Source organism: Zosterops lateralis (genome assembly GCF_965231275.1).
Source record: "Zosterops lateralis genome assembly, chromosome: 27".
Taxonomy (NCBI): Eukaryota; Metazoa; Chordata; class Aves; order Passeriformes; family Zosteropidae; genus Zosterops; species Zosterops lateralis.
Genome location: NC_139787.1, coordinates 5354147 through 5369830, shown reverse-complemented (window position 1 = coordinate 5369830; position 15684 = coordinate 5354147). Strand labels below are relative to the sequence as shown.

The following is a 15684-nucleotide window of genomic DNA, read 5'->3' as shown; positions in this document are numbered from 1 at the left end:
TGGTGGAGGTCAGAGCAGTGGAGGAGATTTGTGTCACACCTGGGGGTGACAGGTGACACCAATGTGAACAGGGAGGGGACGTGGGGTGACAGGGACCCTCCCGACTTGGGAGGATTCCAGGTGGAAGCTGTGACTGGGACACTCCAAGTCATGGTGGAGAAGCCACCTGGTGAGAGCGAGTCCCTGGTGCCCGTCTGGGGTGGGGTGTGGTGGGAAAGGCCCTTTTGGGGTCACTGTGTGGAGTCCTTGGGGGTGATGAACACCCCATGTCACAGGTGGGCAGAGGAGCAAGTGCTGGGTGGCCTGAGGGCGTCCAGGTGATGTGGGGTTGACAGGGTGGGGTCTTGTCCTTGTCCCCTGGGGGTGGGTGACACCATGTTGTAGTTACAGAGGTGCCACGGATGGTGTGACATCTGAGCAGGGCCGGGGTGTGACACCGAGGACGTCACGAGGGCGACACCACGCACAGGGGAGGTGTCAGGGTCGGTGTCACCGTGTCTGGGAGAGCCCAGGCCACCAGCCCATCCCGGGGGGGTCCTCATTGGTGGCCCCACGTCCACCCAGTCACAGGGTTGGGCCGGGAGAATCCGAATTGGGGGGAAGGATCTTGGGAGGATTCAGGACCCCCCGGTGGCAGCCGGGCCCTGGGAGGCTGCGGCCGCTTCCCGGCCGGCACTGAACTCTCAATAGACACGAAAGCCATATTTTGGGGAGCTCTGGAGAGGCCGGGGGGCAGAGGCTGGGCTGTGTTGTTGTGCTGTGTTTTTGTCTGTACATAAAGGGAGCCAACGACCGTCGATGTGACTTTATAACCTTTCTAATATCCTGTGCTAATCTTGGAAAATAATCCTATAAATATATCTGGATTACACACGTTACCTGCCTGGCTCTCTGCCTCTGGGGCTGGGGGGTCAGGGGGAGGCTGGGGAGGGTCTGTGGGTCAGGGGACGGGCTGAGACCACAACACAGCCTGGAAGACAGAGCTCAGGCCCCCTTAAACCTCCCCTTACCCCCAAACTGCAGCTGCCCTCCCTCACCTAACCATGGAGACCCCAAACCTCCCACCCGGCCCCCAGGCCCACCACAGTCACCCTGATCCTGACCCTCAGCACCTCCCCCTAAAGAGCAGTAACCCCAATCCCAACCCCTGGAAATCCCCAGGCCTTTTGCCCCCAAATCTGCCCCTCAGCCCCCTCCAAACTGCCAATTCCCAGACTCCCTCTCAGCCTTTTTACTCCCAAATGCCCTCCCAGTACATCAGAGCCACCAGAGCCCCCCAGCCCTGACCCTCAGCCCCTCCCAGATTACCAGCCCTCCCCAAACAGCAGCAACCACAATTCCCAATCCCTGGAGATCCCCAGGCCTTTCACTCCCAAATCTGCTCCTCAGCCCCCCCAAATTGCCAATTCCCAGATTCTTCCTCAGCCCTTTCACCCCCAAATCTGCTCCGCAAGCCCCTCCCAAACTGTCACTTCCAGACCCCCACCCAGTCCTTTCACCCCCAAATGTCCTCCAGCCCCTCAGTGCCACCAGAGTCCCCCACCCCTGATCCCCAACCCCTCCCAAATTACCTCTAGCAACCCTAGCTCCCAACCCCGGAGCCCCCCCAGCCCTGCTCCTCTCCAGGGATGTTCCCATAAGGCCTGAGAGCCACCAAGGCCACCAGCCCTGTCACCAAGCTAGGCCAATGCCACAGGATGACCCCCAGGAGCCCTTCCTTCCAGGCCCTCCTTCCTCCCGAGACAAAGCCGGGGAATTCCATGCTCCAGGGGCGCGGGAAGGCACCAAGGGGTCCCCTCAGTTGCCCACACCCCTCCTGCACCCCAAACCCCTCCCTGGACCCGACTCACGCCCCACTGGCATCCCCGGGATGCAGCTCCGTGCTGCCGGCCCCTGAGCCAGCCCCGGGAGCATCCCCGCTGCGCCTGCAAAGACAATTCCTAATTAATTTAAGTTGTCCTGCCAAGAACTGATCGTTTCCTGCTCGAGAAATTGTGGCGGCTCCGCAGCTTTCCCGGCAGCGGCATTCCTTGTTTTCCGCCGGGTGCCAGGCGGGAGGGCGGCTCTGGGGGCAGCTCTTATCTCCTGCCCGCAGTCCTCGGCTCCCTTTGGAGCGGGAGGAGCGGAGCCGAGGGAGGGGGAGCCGAGAAGTCACCCCCGGACACCTCGGGGCAGGTGGGCACTGGTGTGTGGGTGCCCAAGTGAACCCCCCCAGCCGCGGGTGACACCCCCAGCACCCAGCGGAGCCCCCAGACTCAGAGGAGCCGCTGCCATCGTGGGAAACCCGTCATGGGCAACTGTGTCCCCGTGGTGAGTGACCCCCCAATTCTTGTCCCCGCTGCCCAGGGGTGTCACATCCCCACGGAGGGGAGGGCTGGGGGCACGGGGGGCCCTGGGAGTCCTCGGTGTGAGGAGGAATATGAGGGTCCCCAGTGCTGAGGAGGATCACAGGGGTCCCTGGTGCTGAGCAGGACTACGGCAATCCCCAGTGCTGAGTGGGGTTTAGGGGATCCCTGGTGCCGAGTGGGGTCACAGGAGTCCCCAGCACTGAGCAGAGCCGCGAGGGTCCCCACTTCTGAGCAGATTCATGGGGGTCCCTGGTGCTGAGAAGGACCGCGGCTCGCAGCAGGTGCTGCTGGTAAATGCTCCCTCCCAGGAGGCTCTGTGGGGTCTGCACCCACCGTCCAGGGTCTGTGTCCACCCTCCGGGTTCTGCATCCTCCCACAGGGCTCCGTGTCCCTCCTGTGCGAAAACGGCCCCGTCCCGCAGCCCCGGCTGTCACCAGCCATGGTGACATGTCACCTCCCGTCCCCGCAGCGTGTCCCTCCCTGATAACCCGCCCTGCCCAGCCCGGCCCGGGGTTGCCCGGGATCCCCGCACCGGCACCGGCGGGGGGGCAGCCCCATGGCCGGGATCAGGGGGCTGCTGTGGGACGTGGCACCTGCCTGATGCCCATCCCCCCCATCCGCAGACCCCCGGCATCCTGGAGACCCAGGGCTCTGTGGACATGGAGGAAATCATGGGCGACCTCTCCTCCTTCTACGACGGCAGTTACAGCAACGACACCTTCGTGGACTACGGCGCCACACCCTGCCACAACCGCTTCTGTCCCCTCTTCCAGCGCGTGGCCCCCCCTTTCCTGGCCGTCACCTGCGCCGCGGCCGCGCTGGGCACCGGCGCCCTGCTGGTGGCCCTGGCCAAGCGCCCCCAGGCGTGGCGGTGGCCGCGGAGCCGCGCTCTGGTGTCGCAGCTGGCGCTGGGCACGGCGCTGTTCGCGGCGCCGCTGCCGGCGCTGGCCGCGGGCGTGGCGCGGGGCTGGCACCTGGGCACGGGGCCGTGTCGCCTCACGCACCTCCTGCGGCACTGGAGCCTCTTCGCCCAGGCGCTGCTGGTGGCCAGCGGCTCCTGCGGCACCGCCTGGGCTCGCTGGGACCCGCGGAGCCGCCGCCTGGCCGTGGCCCTGTGGGCAGTGGCGCTGCTCCTGGCCACGCCGGCGGCTCTGGTCAGCGGCGTGGCTGCGGACACCTGTGTCCGGCGCAGCGTGGACATCCTGGCCCCGGCGTACCTGCTGCACCTGACCCTGTGCCTCTGCCTGCTGCTGCTGCTGCCCGCGGGGCTGCTGCTGGCCGCGCTGGCCGTGCCGCGCCTCCGGGCGAGCTGGGCGGCCGGAGCCGGGCTCATCTGGCTCTTCCTGGGGCTCTGGGGGCCCTACGGAGCGGGGCTGGCCGGGGAGTTCCTGCTGCAGGCCAGGCTGCTGGAGCCCACCTGCGGCTCTTTCGAGCACTTCGACCTGGCGCTGGGGCTGAGCGAGGGGCTGGGGGTGCTGCACTGCGGCCTCGGGCCGCTGGCGCTGCTGCTCGCCGGGAGCTGCCGGGGACTGCTGAGCTCCGGGGGCTGCACCGCGCAGCCGAACGGAGCCACGGCACCGCACTTGGAGCCCTGGCACTGAGCCCCGGCCCCCTGGCGCCGGACTTGGCTCCCTGAAACAGGGACCCTGGCCTCTAGGCAGCCCCTGGGCACCAACCTTGGCCACCCAGCACTGACCTCTGGCCTCCCACCACTGAACTCTGCGCTCCCCCATCTCCTCAGGTGCCCCAGCACCAGTCTCTGTGCCCCCACCACCAACCCTCAGCCCGTCCTGCACTGGCCTGGGCTACCCAGCACTGGCCCTTGGCCACCTGGCACAAACCTTGGTCTCCTGGCACCGACCATTGGCTGCCCAGCACCAGCCCCTGGGCACTGACTCCTGACCCCACAGTGCCCCCCAACCCCACAGCCTCTGTCCCACATCCAACACCCCCTCAGGATCCCCCCTCCATTCCATGCTCAGCTCGGTGCCCTCCACCCTCTGTCCCCTCACTTGGGGTCTCAGCCCCTCTTTGGGACTGTATCCCCTATCTGGCCAACACAGAAAGCTCCGGGCTGCCCGGGGGGTCACCCCAGGCTCCCAGGGGGATCCCTGAGGTTCAGCCCCAGCCCACCCTCCCCAGTCCAGGGGGAGATTTCGGAAGTGATGGGATTTTTTCCATCTCTCCTGACAAGCCAAGAGGATCCAGTGGAAATAACACAATAAATACAACGGCCAAAGGCACTCGTCCAGCCCAGTTAATGGACTGGATGGGACTGGGCGGTGATGGGGGGCCCAGGGGGGACGGGAAATGGGGGGCGTGTGCTCCTCGTGCTTCCAAATTGGCAGGAAAAGTTCCTAAGGAAGCTGTGCAGCCTGCCAGAGGGGAGTGGGGGCAGAGCCCATGAGGGACGGGCGCGTGCAGTCACGGGGTGTGACACGGGCACAGCAGTGGGGGGACAATGGGGCTGCTCTCTCTGCCTGAGCCAAGCCCTGCAGGACCTGGGGGTTCATCCTCACTAAACTGCGGGACTGATCACTGGGGAATGAGTCCACATCGTCCCTAAAACTGGGGATCCATCAAACCCCTGCAGGGACTCTACACCCCCAGCCTGAACTCCAGCCCCTCAGCCCAGCAGCATCATTTGGGGGAGGCAAAACCTTCCCCCCTTCCCACTTGCCTGTCCTCTTGGGACCCCCAGACCATGGTCAGCCCAGGACACTCGGCCACCTGGTGTCCACAGCTCCATCTCTGTCCCCTCGGGCAGAACAGGGAGAGCAGAGCCCGGGATGTGCCCGAGTTGTGGGTCAGCACAGGGGGGCCAGGGGCACCTTTCCTTGCACCCCTCGGATGATCCCAAATTAAACCAGGTCCCTCCCACAGGGGTTTGCCCAGAGCAGGGACACCTGGGGAAGGAGTGTCCGGACTGTCCCCCCCCACCATCCAGATGAACTCACGGCTGGGGTGGCCCTGTCATCGGGGAGGGGGGACATGCCCGGGGCCCAGCTCCAAGGAAAGCCCCGTGCAGGCGGGTGACCCAAGGTCTTGTGGCACGGCCGCGTGATGGCATGAAATCACCCACCCTGGGCATGAAATCGCTCCTCCCGGGCACGCCAGGCTGCTGGGGATGGGATCGGGGGGACACATCCCCCCGCCAGTCCCCTCCCACCCTCGGCCACATAAACTCGGCCGTTCCCGCTCCCGCCCGGCTCCAGCACCGACCATGGGCCACCTGCAGCTCTGGCTGCCCGTCCTGGCCGGGCTCGCGGGGATCCTGGCCCAGGAAGGTAAGGGGGACACCGGGGTGTTGGGACAGGAGCCAGCACAGAGCAGGGCAGGTCCAGGGGGGATGTGGCAGCAGCTCTCGCATCACTCTCGGTCAAGGGGGCTGGAGGATGCTGGAGCAGGCAATCACCTCGGGGACAGTCAGAGAGGGTTGTGAGACAGACACCCCAGCCTCCCACCACGCCCCCTCTGCTGTCCCCAGACCTGTACCGAAAGGTGTTCGTGTTCCGGAAGGATCCCAGCGACGCCTACGTGGTGCTGCGGGCGCGGCTGGAGCAGCCTCTGCACAACTTCACCGTGTGCCTGCGCTCCTACACCGACCTCAGCCGGCCCCACAGCCTCTTCTCCTACGCCACCAAAGCCCAGGACAACGAGATCCTGCTCTTCAAGCCCAAACCCGAGGAGTACCGGTTCTACGTGGGAGGCAAGTTCGTCACCTACCGCGTCCCCGAGGGCCGCAGGGACTGGGAGCACGTCTGCGCCAGCTGGGAATCCGCCACCGGCATCGCCGAGTTCTGGCTCAACGGGAAGCCCTGGCCGAGGAAGGGGCTGCAGAGGGGCTACACGGTGGGGGCCACGGCCGCCATCCTGCTGGGGCAGGAGCAGGACAGCTTCGGCGGCGGCTTCGACCTCTACAACTCCTTCTCGGGGGAGCTGACCGACGTCTACCTGTGGGACACGGGGCTGTCCCCGGACAAGATGCGCGCAGCCTTCCTGTCCCTGCGCCTGCCGCCCGCCCTGCTGACCTGGAAGAGCCTCAGCTACGAGGTGAAGGGAGACGTGGTGGTGAAACCCCGGCTCCGGGAGGCGCTGGGGACCTGAAGGCTGCGGGGTCTTCGGCGGGGGTGGCCTCGGTCCCCTCTGTCCCCTCCTCACCCCCATCTCCCCATCACCCATCACCCTTCACCTCTACAACCCGCCACGAGGAAGGTTCCCCAGCTGGGGACAGGGTCCCCCTTAGTGCCACCAACACCCGTGACACCCATTCCCCTTCCCACACCCCCCGAGCTGCCCCACGGCGTCCCTGCACGGGCAGGACACGGATCCAGCGGCTCCGGCGCTGCCCAACCCCACGTGGAGTCAGGAACGAGAAGGCCCCTCCCCTGGGGACAGGAAAACTGTCCCCAAAGGCCGGCCCCGCGCTCAGCACCATCCCCGGCCTGATTGCCCAACAGCCCTGGGGCTTGGGGACGAAGGTGACTGTCACCACAAAAGTCACTGCCACCCTTGGGTGTCCTCTGAGCAGCCTCTGAGCAGCTTCAGGTTGCTCCGAGGTCCCCCCTTCCCACGGTGGTGACAGTGGCCGGGTCCTTTGGTGCCATGGCGCGGCTGTGGCTCTGCCTCCTCATCCTCACTGTGCTCTTCAGCCCTGCGGCCGCACGAGGTAGTGGCGGGGGGACACCGGGACCCCCCCGGGGACGTGGGGAAAGGGGGGTGCAGAGGGGGGCACAGGGACATGCTGGTGGGTTTCTGGGGGCAGTGGGGCACCCTGAGTGCTCCAAAAGGGAGTGGGGTGGGGGCAAAGGGGGCTATGGGGGAGCCCACAGTAAACATGCAGTGAAAGGGGCACCCCGAGCTCTACAAGGAGGGGACGGGGGCCCACGAGGGGGTGCATGGAGACTCCCAGTGCCCTAAATGGGGACCCCAGAGCTCATTGCAGGGGGCCCTGCAGGGCACAGGTGTCTTGGCAAGGGTGGGAGGAGGGGACACGATGGCAGCACAGCAAAAGCCCAAAGGGACACCCCGACGACCAAAATGGGGGGTCAGCAGTGGGGGACGACAGGGACTCGGCACTGGGGTCCCACAGGCAGGAACAGCAGGGCAGGGAGAGCCCCAGCCCAGGCTGAGCTCTGGGTGCTGCAGAAACAAAGAGGGCCGAGATCTGGGCGGAGCCGCCAGCACCCACTATGTACCAACTGCTGATGCTAACCTGTGAAGTCATCGGAGACTCCGGGTAAGGCCCCCCACCCTCCCTCCCTCCCACCGCCCGAGTGTGGGCAGGGAGCACCACGGCCCCCCGTGGCCCACGGCATGGCCACGCCACGTGTGCCCCTGCTCAAGTGACCCCGGCCCGGTGCAGGCCCCAGGAGTTCCTGTGGGAGAAGAAAGGAAGCCCAGTTCCCCTGCAGAAAGGCCCCGACAGCGTCCTGCTGTTCCCCTCCTTCAACGACACCCACCTGGGCACCTACATCTGCACAGCCACCAGCCTCCAGGGCAGGGCTGTGGCCACCTACAACCTGTGGACAGATGGTAGGGATGGCACCGAGGGGACAGCTGGGGACATGGGCTCTCCCCTGCTCCCCACAGATTGTCCTCACCACTCCATGTCACCCTGTGCCACAGCCGGTGGTGGTGGCACCACCCCGGGGGCTGATGCTGGAGGTCACCTCCAGCAATGGCAGGAGCAGCCACCTCTGTCTTGCCCCTCCCAGACCTGGTGAGCTCGGTGTTCATGTTCCCCCAAGAGTCCCAAACTGCCCACGTGCAGGTGACGGCGAAGCTGAAGCAGCCCCTGGACAACTTCACTGTGTGCCTGAGGTCCTTTACCGACCTCAGCCGGCCCTACAGCCTCTTCTCCTACGCCACCAAGAAACAGAGCAATGAGATCCTCCTCTTCAAGCCCAGACCGGGCCACTATGAGCTCCACGTGGGGAACAAGCCCTTGTTCTTCACAGTGCCCACAAGTCTTGGGGAGAGCGAGCACGTCTGTGTCAGCTGGGAATCCTCCACTGGCATTGTAGGATTCTGGTTCAATGGGAAGCCCTGGCCGAGGAAGGGGCTGCAGAAGGGCTACGTGGTGGGAGTGCCGGCATCCATCGTGCTGGGACAGGACCAGGACAGCTTCGGGGGTGACTTCGAGGCAAAGCAGTCCTTCGTGGGGGAGATTTCATCCGTATACATGTGGGACACAGGGATCTCCAACTCAGGGGTGGTGTCGGCCATGTACGACAACCCTGAGCAAGCCCCCATCTTTGGCTGGAGGAACTTCCCCTACAAGATCGTGGGCGAGGTGTACCTGAAGCCCTGAGGCTGTGGAGGGTGTCCCTGATCCCTGCTGTGTCCCTCCCCCTCCCCCAAAGCCACCTAACGTCACATAAAAGGAGAAATGGGTTTCTGGGTGCTGGTAGTCTTTGGGGGTGGGGGAGTGGGTTGAGGCCCACCAAGGCACTGTGGGCCTCAGGTGATGGATCCAGGTTCAGAAGGGAAGCGAGGGTAGAGCTCCCAGCTCAGGGCCTGGCTCTGGTTTGGGGACATGTGGCTGAGCTGGGGACAGGGTAGTCCTGGGGTTATGTGCACCCCTGGGAGCCCCTAGGCATGGTGGGGCTGGTGTTAGGGCAGAACCCAGGGGGGCAGGACTGCTGGGGTCAGCCCTGGGACAGCCCAGTGTCCCCAGGCTTGGGGAGGATCAGTCCCACGTCCCAGAGCCCAGGGGGTGCAGCCCTGGAGCCCCATGTCCTGGGGGATTCAGACACAGAACCCTTGGGGGTTCAGTCCTGGAGCCCCTGGGGGGCTCAGCCCTGGAGTCCCAGAGGGTCCAGTTCTGTGTCGGGGGGATTCAGCCCTACAGCCCCGTGTCTCACACATATCCGGAGGGTCCAGTCTTGTGTCAGTGCGGTCCTGCAGTCCCGAGCTGTTCAGCCCCATGTCCTAGAGCCCCTGGGGGTCACTCCCAGAGCCCCGGGGTGGCAATTCCGTGTCCCAGGGCCCTCAGTCCCAGAGCCCCGGGAGGCTCAGCCCCTCTCCCGGGGGATTCAGCCCTGGGGTCCCGCAGCCCCCCAGTCCTGCCCAGCCCTGTCCTGGCGGCCCCACCTCGCTGTCCCGGAGGCTCAGGCCCGTGTCCCGGCCCGTCCCTCCCTTGTCTCTCCGATCCTCCCGACACCCAGTCGACCTCCGCCGTGTCCCCATTCTCCGCTGTGTCACCCCCGGGCCCGCTCGCGCCGCCTCCATCGCTCGCTGCGGCCTCTCCCGGCCCCGCTCCGGCCCCGCTCCGCCTCAGCTCCGCCTCAGCTCCGGCCCCGCACCTCCGCGGCTCCGCCCCGGCTCCACCTCCGCTCCGGCCCAGCTCCGCCTCAGCTCCGCCCTGGCCCGGCCCCGCTCCGCCCTGTGCGGCCTCCCCGGTACGGCGGGGCCGGGGGGACACCGGAGCCCTCGGGGAGCGGCTGGGCCGGGGCGGAGGGAGCGGAGCGGGGCTGGAGAAGCCCCAGCGGGACTCGGGCCCGGAGCTACGGCCGTGGGGAAGGGGGAGCCCGAGCTGGGCGGACCCGGGGGGCTGATGAGGTGGGGGGGTCTGATCTGGGGGACCCGGTTACACTCTCCTGAGGGGTGGGTCAGGGGGCGGGCTGGAGGTCCTGACATGAGGGGTCTCAGTTGTGGGGTCTGAATTTGGGGTCTGGGGGCTTTATTTGGGAGTCCCAGGAGGCCTGGCCAGGGGGGGCAGGGGAGTTGGGGCTACCCTGGCCACGTTCTCCAGGGTGTGGTTTTGGGGGTCCCAGGGATCCTGACATGGGGGGTCTGAACTGGGGAGCCTGAGGGTCTTGACCTGGGGTCCTGGGGATGTGGCCAGGCTCTCCAGGGGTTGGTTTTGGGGGGGCAGGGGTCCTGATGGGCAGGGTCTGAGCTGGGGCTCTGGGACTTTACTTAGGGGTCCCAAGGGTTCTGGCCAGGCGGTTTTGGGGGTGGCACTGGGGCTCCTGGAGGTGTGCCGGGTTCTCCAGGGGGATGGTGTTGGGGGGTCTGCAGGCCTGAGCTGGGGGTCCTTGCAAAGGCCTCCCAGGGGTCTGGCCTGACTTGGGGGTCCCAGGGACCTCTGTGGGGGCTTGGCCACGTTCTCCAGGGGTTGGTGTTGGGGAGCATTAATTTGGGGTCTCAGGTGTCCTGGCCAGGGGTCCTGGGGAGGTGGTAACCGGGTCTGGGGTCCTGAGATGAGGGTCCCAGGGAGTCTGGCCTTATGGGTCCTGGGGGCCTGGTCAGGAGGTCCCAGGGGACTGAACTGGGGGTCCCAAGGGGTCTGGCCATGTTCTTGGGGGGGAGGGGAGGTGGGTTGTACTGAGGATCCTGGGGATCCTGGAAGCTTGGCCACATTTACTGGGGAGGGGGCATTTGGGGTTCTGGGGGCCTGAACTGAGGGTCCTGGCCAGGGTTTCCTGGGGGACCTGAATAGGACGTCATTGGGGACCTGATTTGGGGGCCTGGCCACATTCTCCTGGGGCTGATATTGGGGATCCTAGAGGTCTTGACATGGGGGCTCTGATCTGGGGGTCCTGGCTGGGGTTTCCCAGGGAATTTGAACTGTGAGTCCCAGGGGTCATGGCCAGTGGGTCATGGGGGCCCTGACCTGGCTGTGTTCTCTGGGGGGTGGTACTGGGAGGCATGGGGGCCTGATCTGGGGGGTGCTGGGGATCTGAAATGGGGGCCCCAAGGGTTCTGACCTGGGGGTCCGAAATGGGGGTTCAAGGAGTCCTGACCTGGGGATTCTGACTTGGGGCTCCTGTGGGTCCTGATCTGGGGGATCTAGGGGATCTCCTCTGGGGTCCCGGGGGTCCCGGCAGTGGTGTCCCGGGCTCTGGCAGTGTCCCCTGTCCCCACAGGCGATGGGGGCATCCGAGCCGCCCAACTTCTCGTGGGTGGTCGAGGGCCGGCTGGCGGGGCTGGCCATGCCGCGGGAGCCGGGGCACTACCGGTACCTACGGGAGCACGGCGTGCGGCACCTCGTGTCCCTGACCGAGCGGGCCCCGCCCCACCACGGCTGCTGTCCCCAAATCCAGCTCCACCGCTTCCGCGTGCCCGACTTCACCCCCCCGAGCCTCGAGCAGATCCAGAGCTTCCTGCAGATCGTGGAGGAGGCCAATGGCCGCGGGGAGGTATGGTCGGGGACACGGGAGAGGGGACAGCGGGGGGACACCCAGAGGACAGCTGCGGGGAGACACTGTGGGGGCACCTGAGGAAGGCAGCGGGGGAGACTGTGGAGGGAACAACTGGGGTGGTGACGCTGGGGGGAGAAATCTCGGGGGATACATGGAGGAAGACACCAGAAGTGATACCAGGGGAGAGAACACTAGGGAAAACATCTGGGGGACACCTAGGGGACACCTGGGGGGAAATGCGGGGGGGACACCTTGAGGGGGGACACCATCTCAGGGTGGTGCACACCTCAAGGATGTGACATCTTGGTGGGAGAAGACCTCAGCAGGGTGACACCTTGAGGGGGCAATACCTCGGAGTGGTGACACCTCAGAGGAGGAGATACTTGGGGAAGGACACCTTGAGGAGGGACATTTGGGGGGATGGCACCTTGGTGGTGGGGGACACTTTGGAGGGGGTGATATCTTGGCAAGATGACACCTTGACGGGGGACACCTTGGAGGTGGGGGTGACCTGAGGGGAGGTGACATCTCAGGTGAATGGCACCTTAGTGGGGGAGATGCCTTGGGGGAGGGACACGATTTGAGGAATGACAGCTTGGAGGGGAACACACACCTGTGGTAGAGTTGTGACACCTGGGGGTTGACACATCTGGGAAGATGAGGGGAAGGGATGAAGGAAGGTGACACCAGCGAGAGGTTCCATGGAGGCAGTGCCAAAGTTGGCATCATCTGTCACTCAGGGAATGACACGGGGAGCATGGGGGGGTCCGGCAGTGCCACTCACCCACCGTGTCCCCGTGTCCAGGCCGTGGCAGTTCACTGCATGCTGGGCCATGGCCGGACGGGCACCCTGCTGGCCTGTTACCTGTGCAAGGAGCAGCACCTGGCCGGCGGCGATGCCATCCGCGAGATCCGGCGGCTCCGGCCGGGCTCCATCGAGACTGCAGAGCAGGAGCAGGCTGTGATCCGCTTCTGCCAGTGCCTGCGGTAGGTGCCACCCTCCCCGGGGTCCCCTGTTACCATGGGGGTCCACTCCCCCAGCTGTGGCTCCCAAATGTGCCCAGTCCCCACTCACTGGTGGAATCCTCCCCTCCACAGGCCTGGGCAGTGTGGTGAGGAGACCTGAGCACATAGATGGGATCCGTGGAATTGGGCACCCCGAAGTGCTGGGCATTCCCAGCCCCATCTGTCCTCTCCTGCATTAAAGGACCAGCCTGTGGCTTCTCTCCAGCTCTGGTTTTGGGGTTCATATTGGGGAGATGCCTGGACATGGCTTTGCTGGGCATCTCCAGACCTGGTTTTGTGGGCAGCTGCATCCTGGGATTTGGCGTCCTGGCTCTGGGGTCCCTAGGGGTAGTGGCTCTGGGGTCTTGGATTTGAGGTTCCTTAGGGTTCTGGATCTCGGCTTTGAGCTCCTTCAGGGCCCTGGTTTTGGGGTCATTCAGGGTCCCTGTTTTGGGGTTCAGGATCCTGGCTCTGGGGCCTCTTGGGTTCCAAGCTCTTGGCTCCTGGCTCTGGATCCTGGCTTTGGGGTCTCAGCTCTGCATCCCGGCTCAGGAGTCCCTCAGGGTCCTGGCTCCAGGGTCATGGATCTGAGGTCTCTCTGGGTTGTGGTTCTGGGATCTCTTGGTGTCCCAGCTCTGGGGTCTCTCTGGGTCATGGCCCTGGGTCCTGGCTTTGGGGTCCCAACTCTGGGTTCTGGCTCTGGTATCCTTTGTGGCACTCATTCTGGCGTCTGTCAGGGTCCTGATTCTGGGGTCATTTGAGGTCCCAGCTCTGGGCTCCTGGGTCTGGGTTATGGCTTTGGAGTCTTGGCTTTGAGGCCTTGGTTTTGGGGTCCCAGATGTGGGTCCTGGCTCTGGGTCCTGACTGTCGGGTTCCTCAGGGTCCTGGTTCTGGTGTCTGGGGTCCTCAGGGTGCTGTTTCTGGAGTCCCATGGGATCCCAGCTAGGGGGTGGTTCTGGCTCTGGGGTCCTTTGGGGACCATGAGCGTCTGCATTTCACCCCCACAAAGCACCCCCAGAGCTGTCACCTGCCAGTGCCCTGGTGCCACGTGGAGGGTGATAACCGTGTCAGCGCCCGGGGGCTGACCCGGGACGTTGATGCTTAAAGTGTAGCTTAGCCGGAATTGAGGCATCTCCATCCAAAAATCCAATCCTGGAAATCTCTTCTCAGCTGCTCCTAACCTTGGTGGCATTTAAATCCTGGTTGGAAGCAGTGTCACCGTCCCCGTTTCCGAGCGGGTGGCACATGGCTGGGAGTGCCCTGGGCATAGCTGGGGCCAGTGCCTCAACCAGCAGCTCCACAGTCCCCAAAAGTTCTTTTGAAATGCCACAATGTCACCATCCTCCCCGGGGAACAAGGCGCCAGGGTGGTGACCCTGGGGTGGTGACACCAGGGTGGTGACAGCGGGCACTGCTGGCAATCCAGCTGTGCCCTGCCCAGAGGTGACCAGAATTGGGAAGGGGCCTCACCACAGGGTGTGGGATCATTCCAAAACTCTGGGGCTGCACAGCTGTCCTTGGTGCCCCATGATGGGGTTTTGGGGACACCTCGTGTACCCCAGGCGATGACAAAGTGAGGCCACACCAGCACATGGGGCCATGTGGGGAGGCATCTACCTGGGGCACAGCCAGTTTGGGGTGCCCAGCCCTGTGTGGGGGCTCCATGGGGACAAAGGGGACATGGTGAGGACATTGTGGCCGTGGTGGGGACACTATGGCCGTGGTGGCAGTGCTGGACAGTGGTGTCCAGCCTAAGCTCATGGGAGCACATGGGCTGGAGCAGCCGAAAGCTGCTTATGGCAGAATTATTGCCCTTAACTCCGCTGACTCCGCGCTGTCCTCAGAGTCCCCTGGGCCAGGCTGGGCTGGGGGGGCTCCACGGACCCCCCACCCCCTTCAAGGGGGGCTGGGCTGGGGGGCAGCACCCCAGCGCTGCACCCGGGGCTCCCGTGTGGCCGGGCTGGTGTCACACGTGTGGGGTTTGCTTGTCCCTCAATCCAGGCTCTGCGCCGGGGACACCACCAGAATGTCCCCCCTGTCCCCTGTGTCCCCTCCTGTCCCCCCAGCCTGGCGAGCAGCCCAGCTCCGGCTCAGCCTGTGGGATGGGGACATGGCACCGGTGGCTATCCCCATGTGGGGACACATTTAGGATGGGATTAAAGAGCGGGAGGTCGGATGGGGAAGGGTGAGCAGGGAGTGCTGGCACAGAGGGCCTGGGACATGCAGAGGGGGCAGAGGGGACATGGGGCTGGGCTTGCTTGTCACAGCCCCAGTGCCACCCACTTGTCTTGTGTCCCACAGGGTGGGGTGTCACAAACCAAACCCCACAGCAACACCCAACCACATGTCCCATCCATGGGACCTGTGTGTCCCCTCTTTGACCCACCACAGTCCCACTCCTGTGTCCCACCTGTGTCCCCTGGTCCCACCTGTGTCCCAGGAGTGTTTCCCCCCCTTGTCCCACCTGTCTGTCCTGCCCATGTGTCCTACTCATGTCCCATCTGTGTCCCCTCCATGGTCCCACCTGGGTGTCCTGCTCATGTGTCCCCCAGCAGTCTCCCCCGTGTGCCCTACTCGTATGTCCCACCCTTATGTCACCCCTGTGTCCTATTCATGATCCCCTGTGTTCCCCCTGTCCCTCCCCAGTCCCACCCATGTGTCACACCCATGTGTTCCCCCTCGGCTTCCCTCGGTCCCACAGTGTGTCCCCATATCCCACCCATGTGTCCTCTTTGTGTGTCCCACCTGTGTTTTTCATTCGCGTGTCCTCTCCAGTCCCTCCCCGTGCCTTCCTCGTGCCCCCGCCGTGTCCCACCCTATGTCCCACGTGTGTCCCACCCATGTGTCCCACTCGTGTCCTCCTTCTAGGTGCTCCTCTCGTAGGCTCCCGTACCTCCCCCGGCTCCACCCGTGATCCCCCATGTGTCCCCGCATGTCCCCCTCGCTGTCCCCCCTATATCCCTCCGTGTCACCCCACATGCTCCCCGCTCCCCTCCGAGTACTACATTTCCCAGCGTCGCTCGCTTCCCGGTGCCTCGCTCCCCCATTGGTCGCCTCGGGAAGCGCCCGGCGGCGGCTTCTGATTGGTTGTCGCCGCGGCAACGGGCGGCGGGGGGCGTGGCCGGGGCGGCCCCTCCCGGCGTCGCGGGTTTGTTTGCGGCCGCCCGGCGGCGGCGGCCGGAG

At 65.1% G+C, this 15684-nt stretch overlaps 4 protein-coding genes across 4 annotated transcripts; all 4 read left to right on the top strand.

Moving 5' to 3' along the window:
- Positions 1 to 2124: 2124 nt before the first annotated feature.
- On the top strand, positions 2125 to 4560 carry ACKR1 (atypical chemokine receptor 1 (Duffy blood group)). The gene is made up of 2 exons (XM_083879125.1): positions 2125 to 2310; positions 2972 to 4560. The coding sequence occupies exons 1-2, from the start codon at positions 2290 to 2292 to the stop codon at positions 3947 to 3949; spliced, it is 999 nt and encodes a 332-aa protein (XP_083735251.1). The 5' UTR covers positions 2125 to 2289; the 3' UTR covers positions 3950 to 4560.
- Positions 4561 to 5571: 1011 nt separating this feature from the next.
- LOC310919509 (serum amyloid P-component-like) lies at positions 5572 to 6455 on the top strand (the record flags this gene model as incomplete). Its single annotated transcript, XM_083878877.1, has 2 exons — positions 5572 to 5755; positions 5836 to 6455. The coding sequence occupies 2 exons, from the start codon at positions 5572 to 5574 to the stop codon at positions 6453 to 6455; spliced, it is 804 nt and encodes a 267-aa protein (XP_083735003.1).
- Positions 6456 to 6953: 498 nt separating this feature from the next.
- LOC310919508 (mucosal pentraxin-like) lies at positions 6954 to 8701 on the top strand (the record flags this gene model as incomplete). The annotated part of the gene is made up of 4 exons (XM_083878876.1): positions 6954 to 7017; positions 7497 to 7587; positions 7714 to 7883; positions 8066 to 8701. 4 exons carry the CDS (start codon positions 6954 to 6956, stop codon positions 8659 to 8661), a joined length of 921 nt encoding a protein of 306 aa, XP_083735002.1. The 3' UTR covers positions 8662 to 8701.
- Positions 8702 to 9772: 1071 nt separating this feature from the next.
- On the top strand, positions 9773 to 12719 carry DUSP23 (dual specificity phosphatase 23). The gene is made up of 4 exons (XM_083879103.1): positions 9773 to 9911; positions 11222 to 11494; positions 12303 to 12484; positions 12596 to 12719. Exons 2-4 carry the CDS (start codon positions 11225 to 11227, stop codon positions 12621 to 12623), a joined length of 480 nt encoding a protein of 159 aa, XP_083735229.1. The 5' UTR covers positions 9773 to 9911; positions 11222 to 11224; the 3' UTR covers positions 12624 to 12719.
- The last annotated feature ends 2965 nt before the right edge of the window (positions 12720 to 15684 follow it).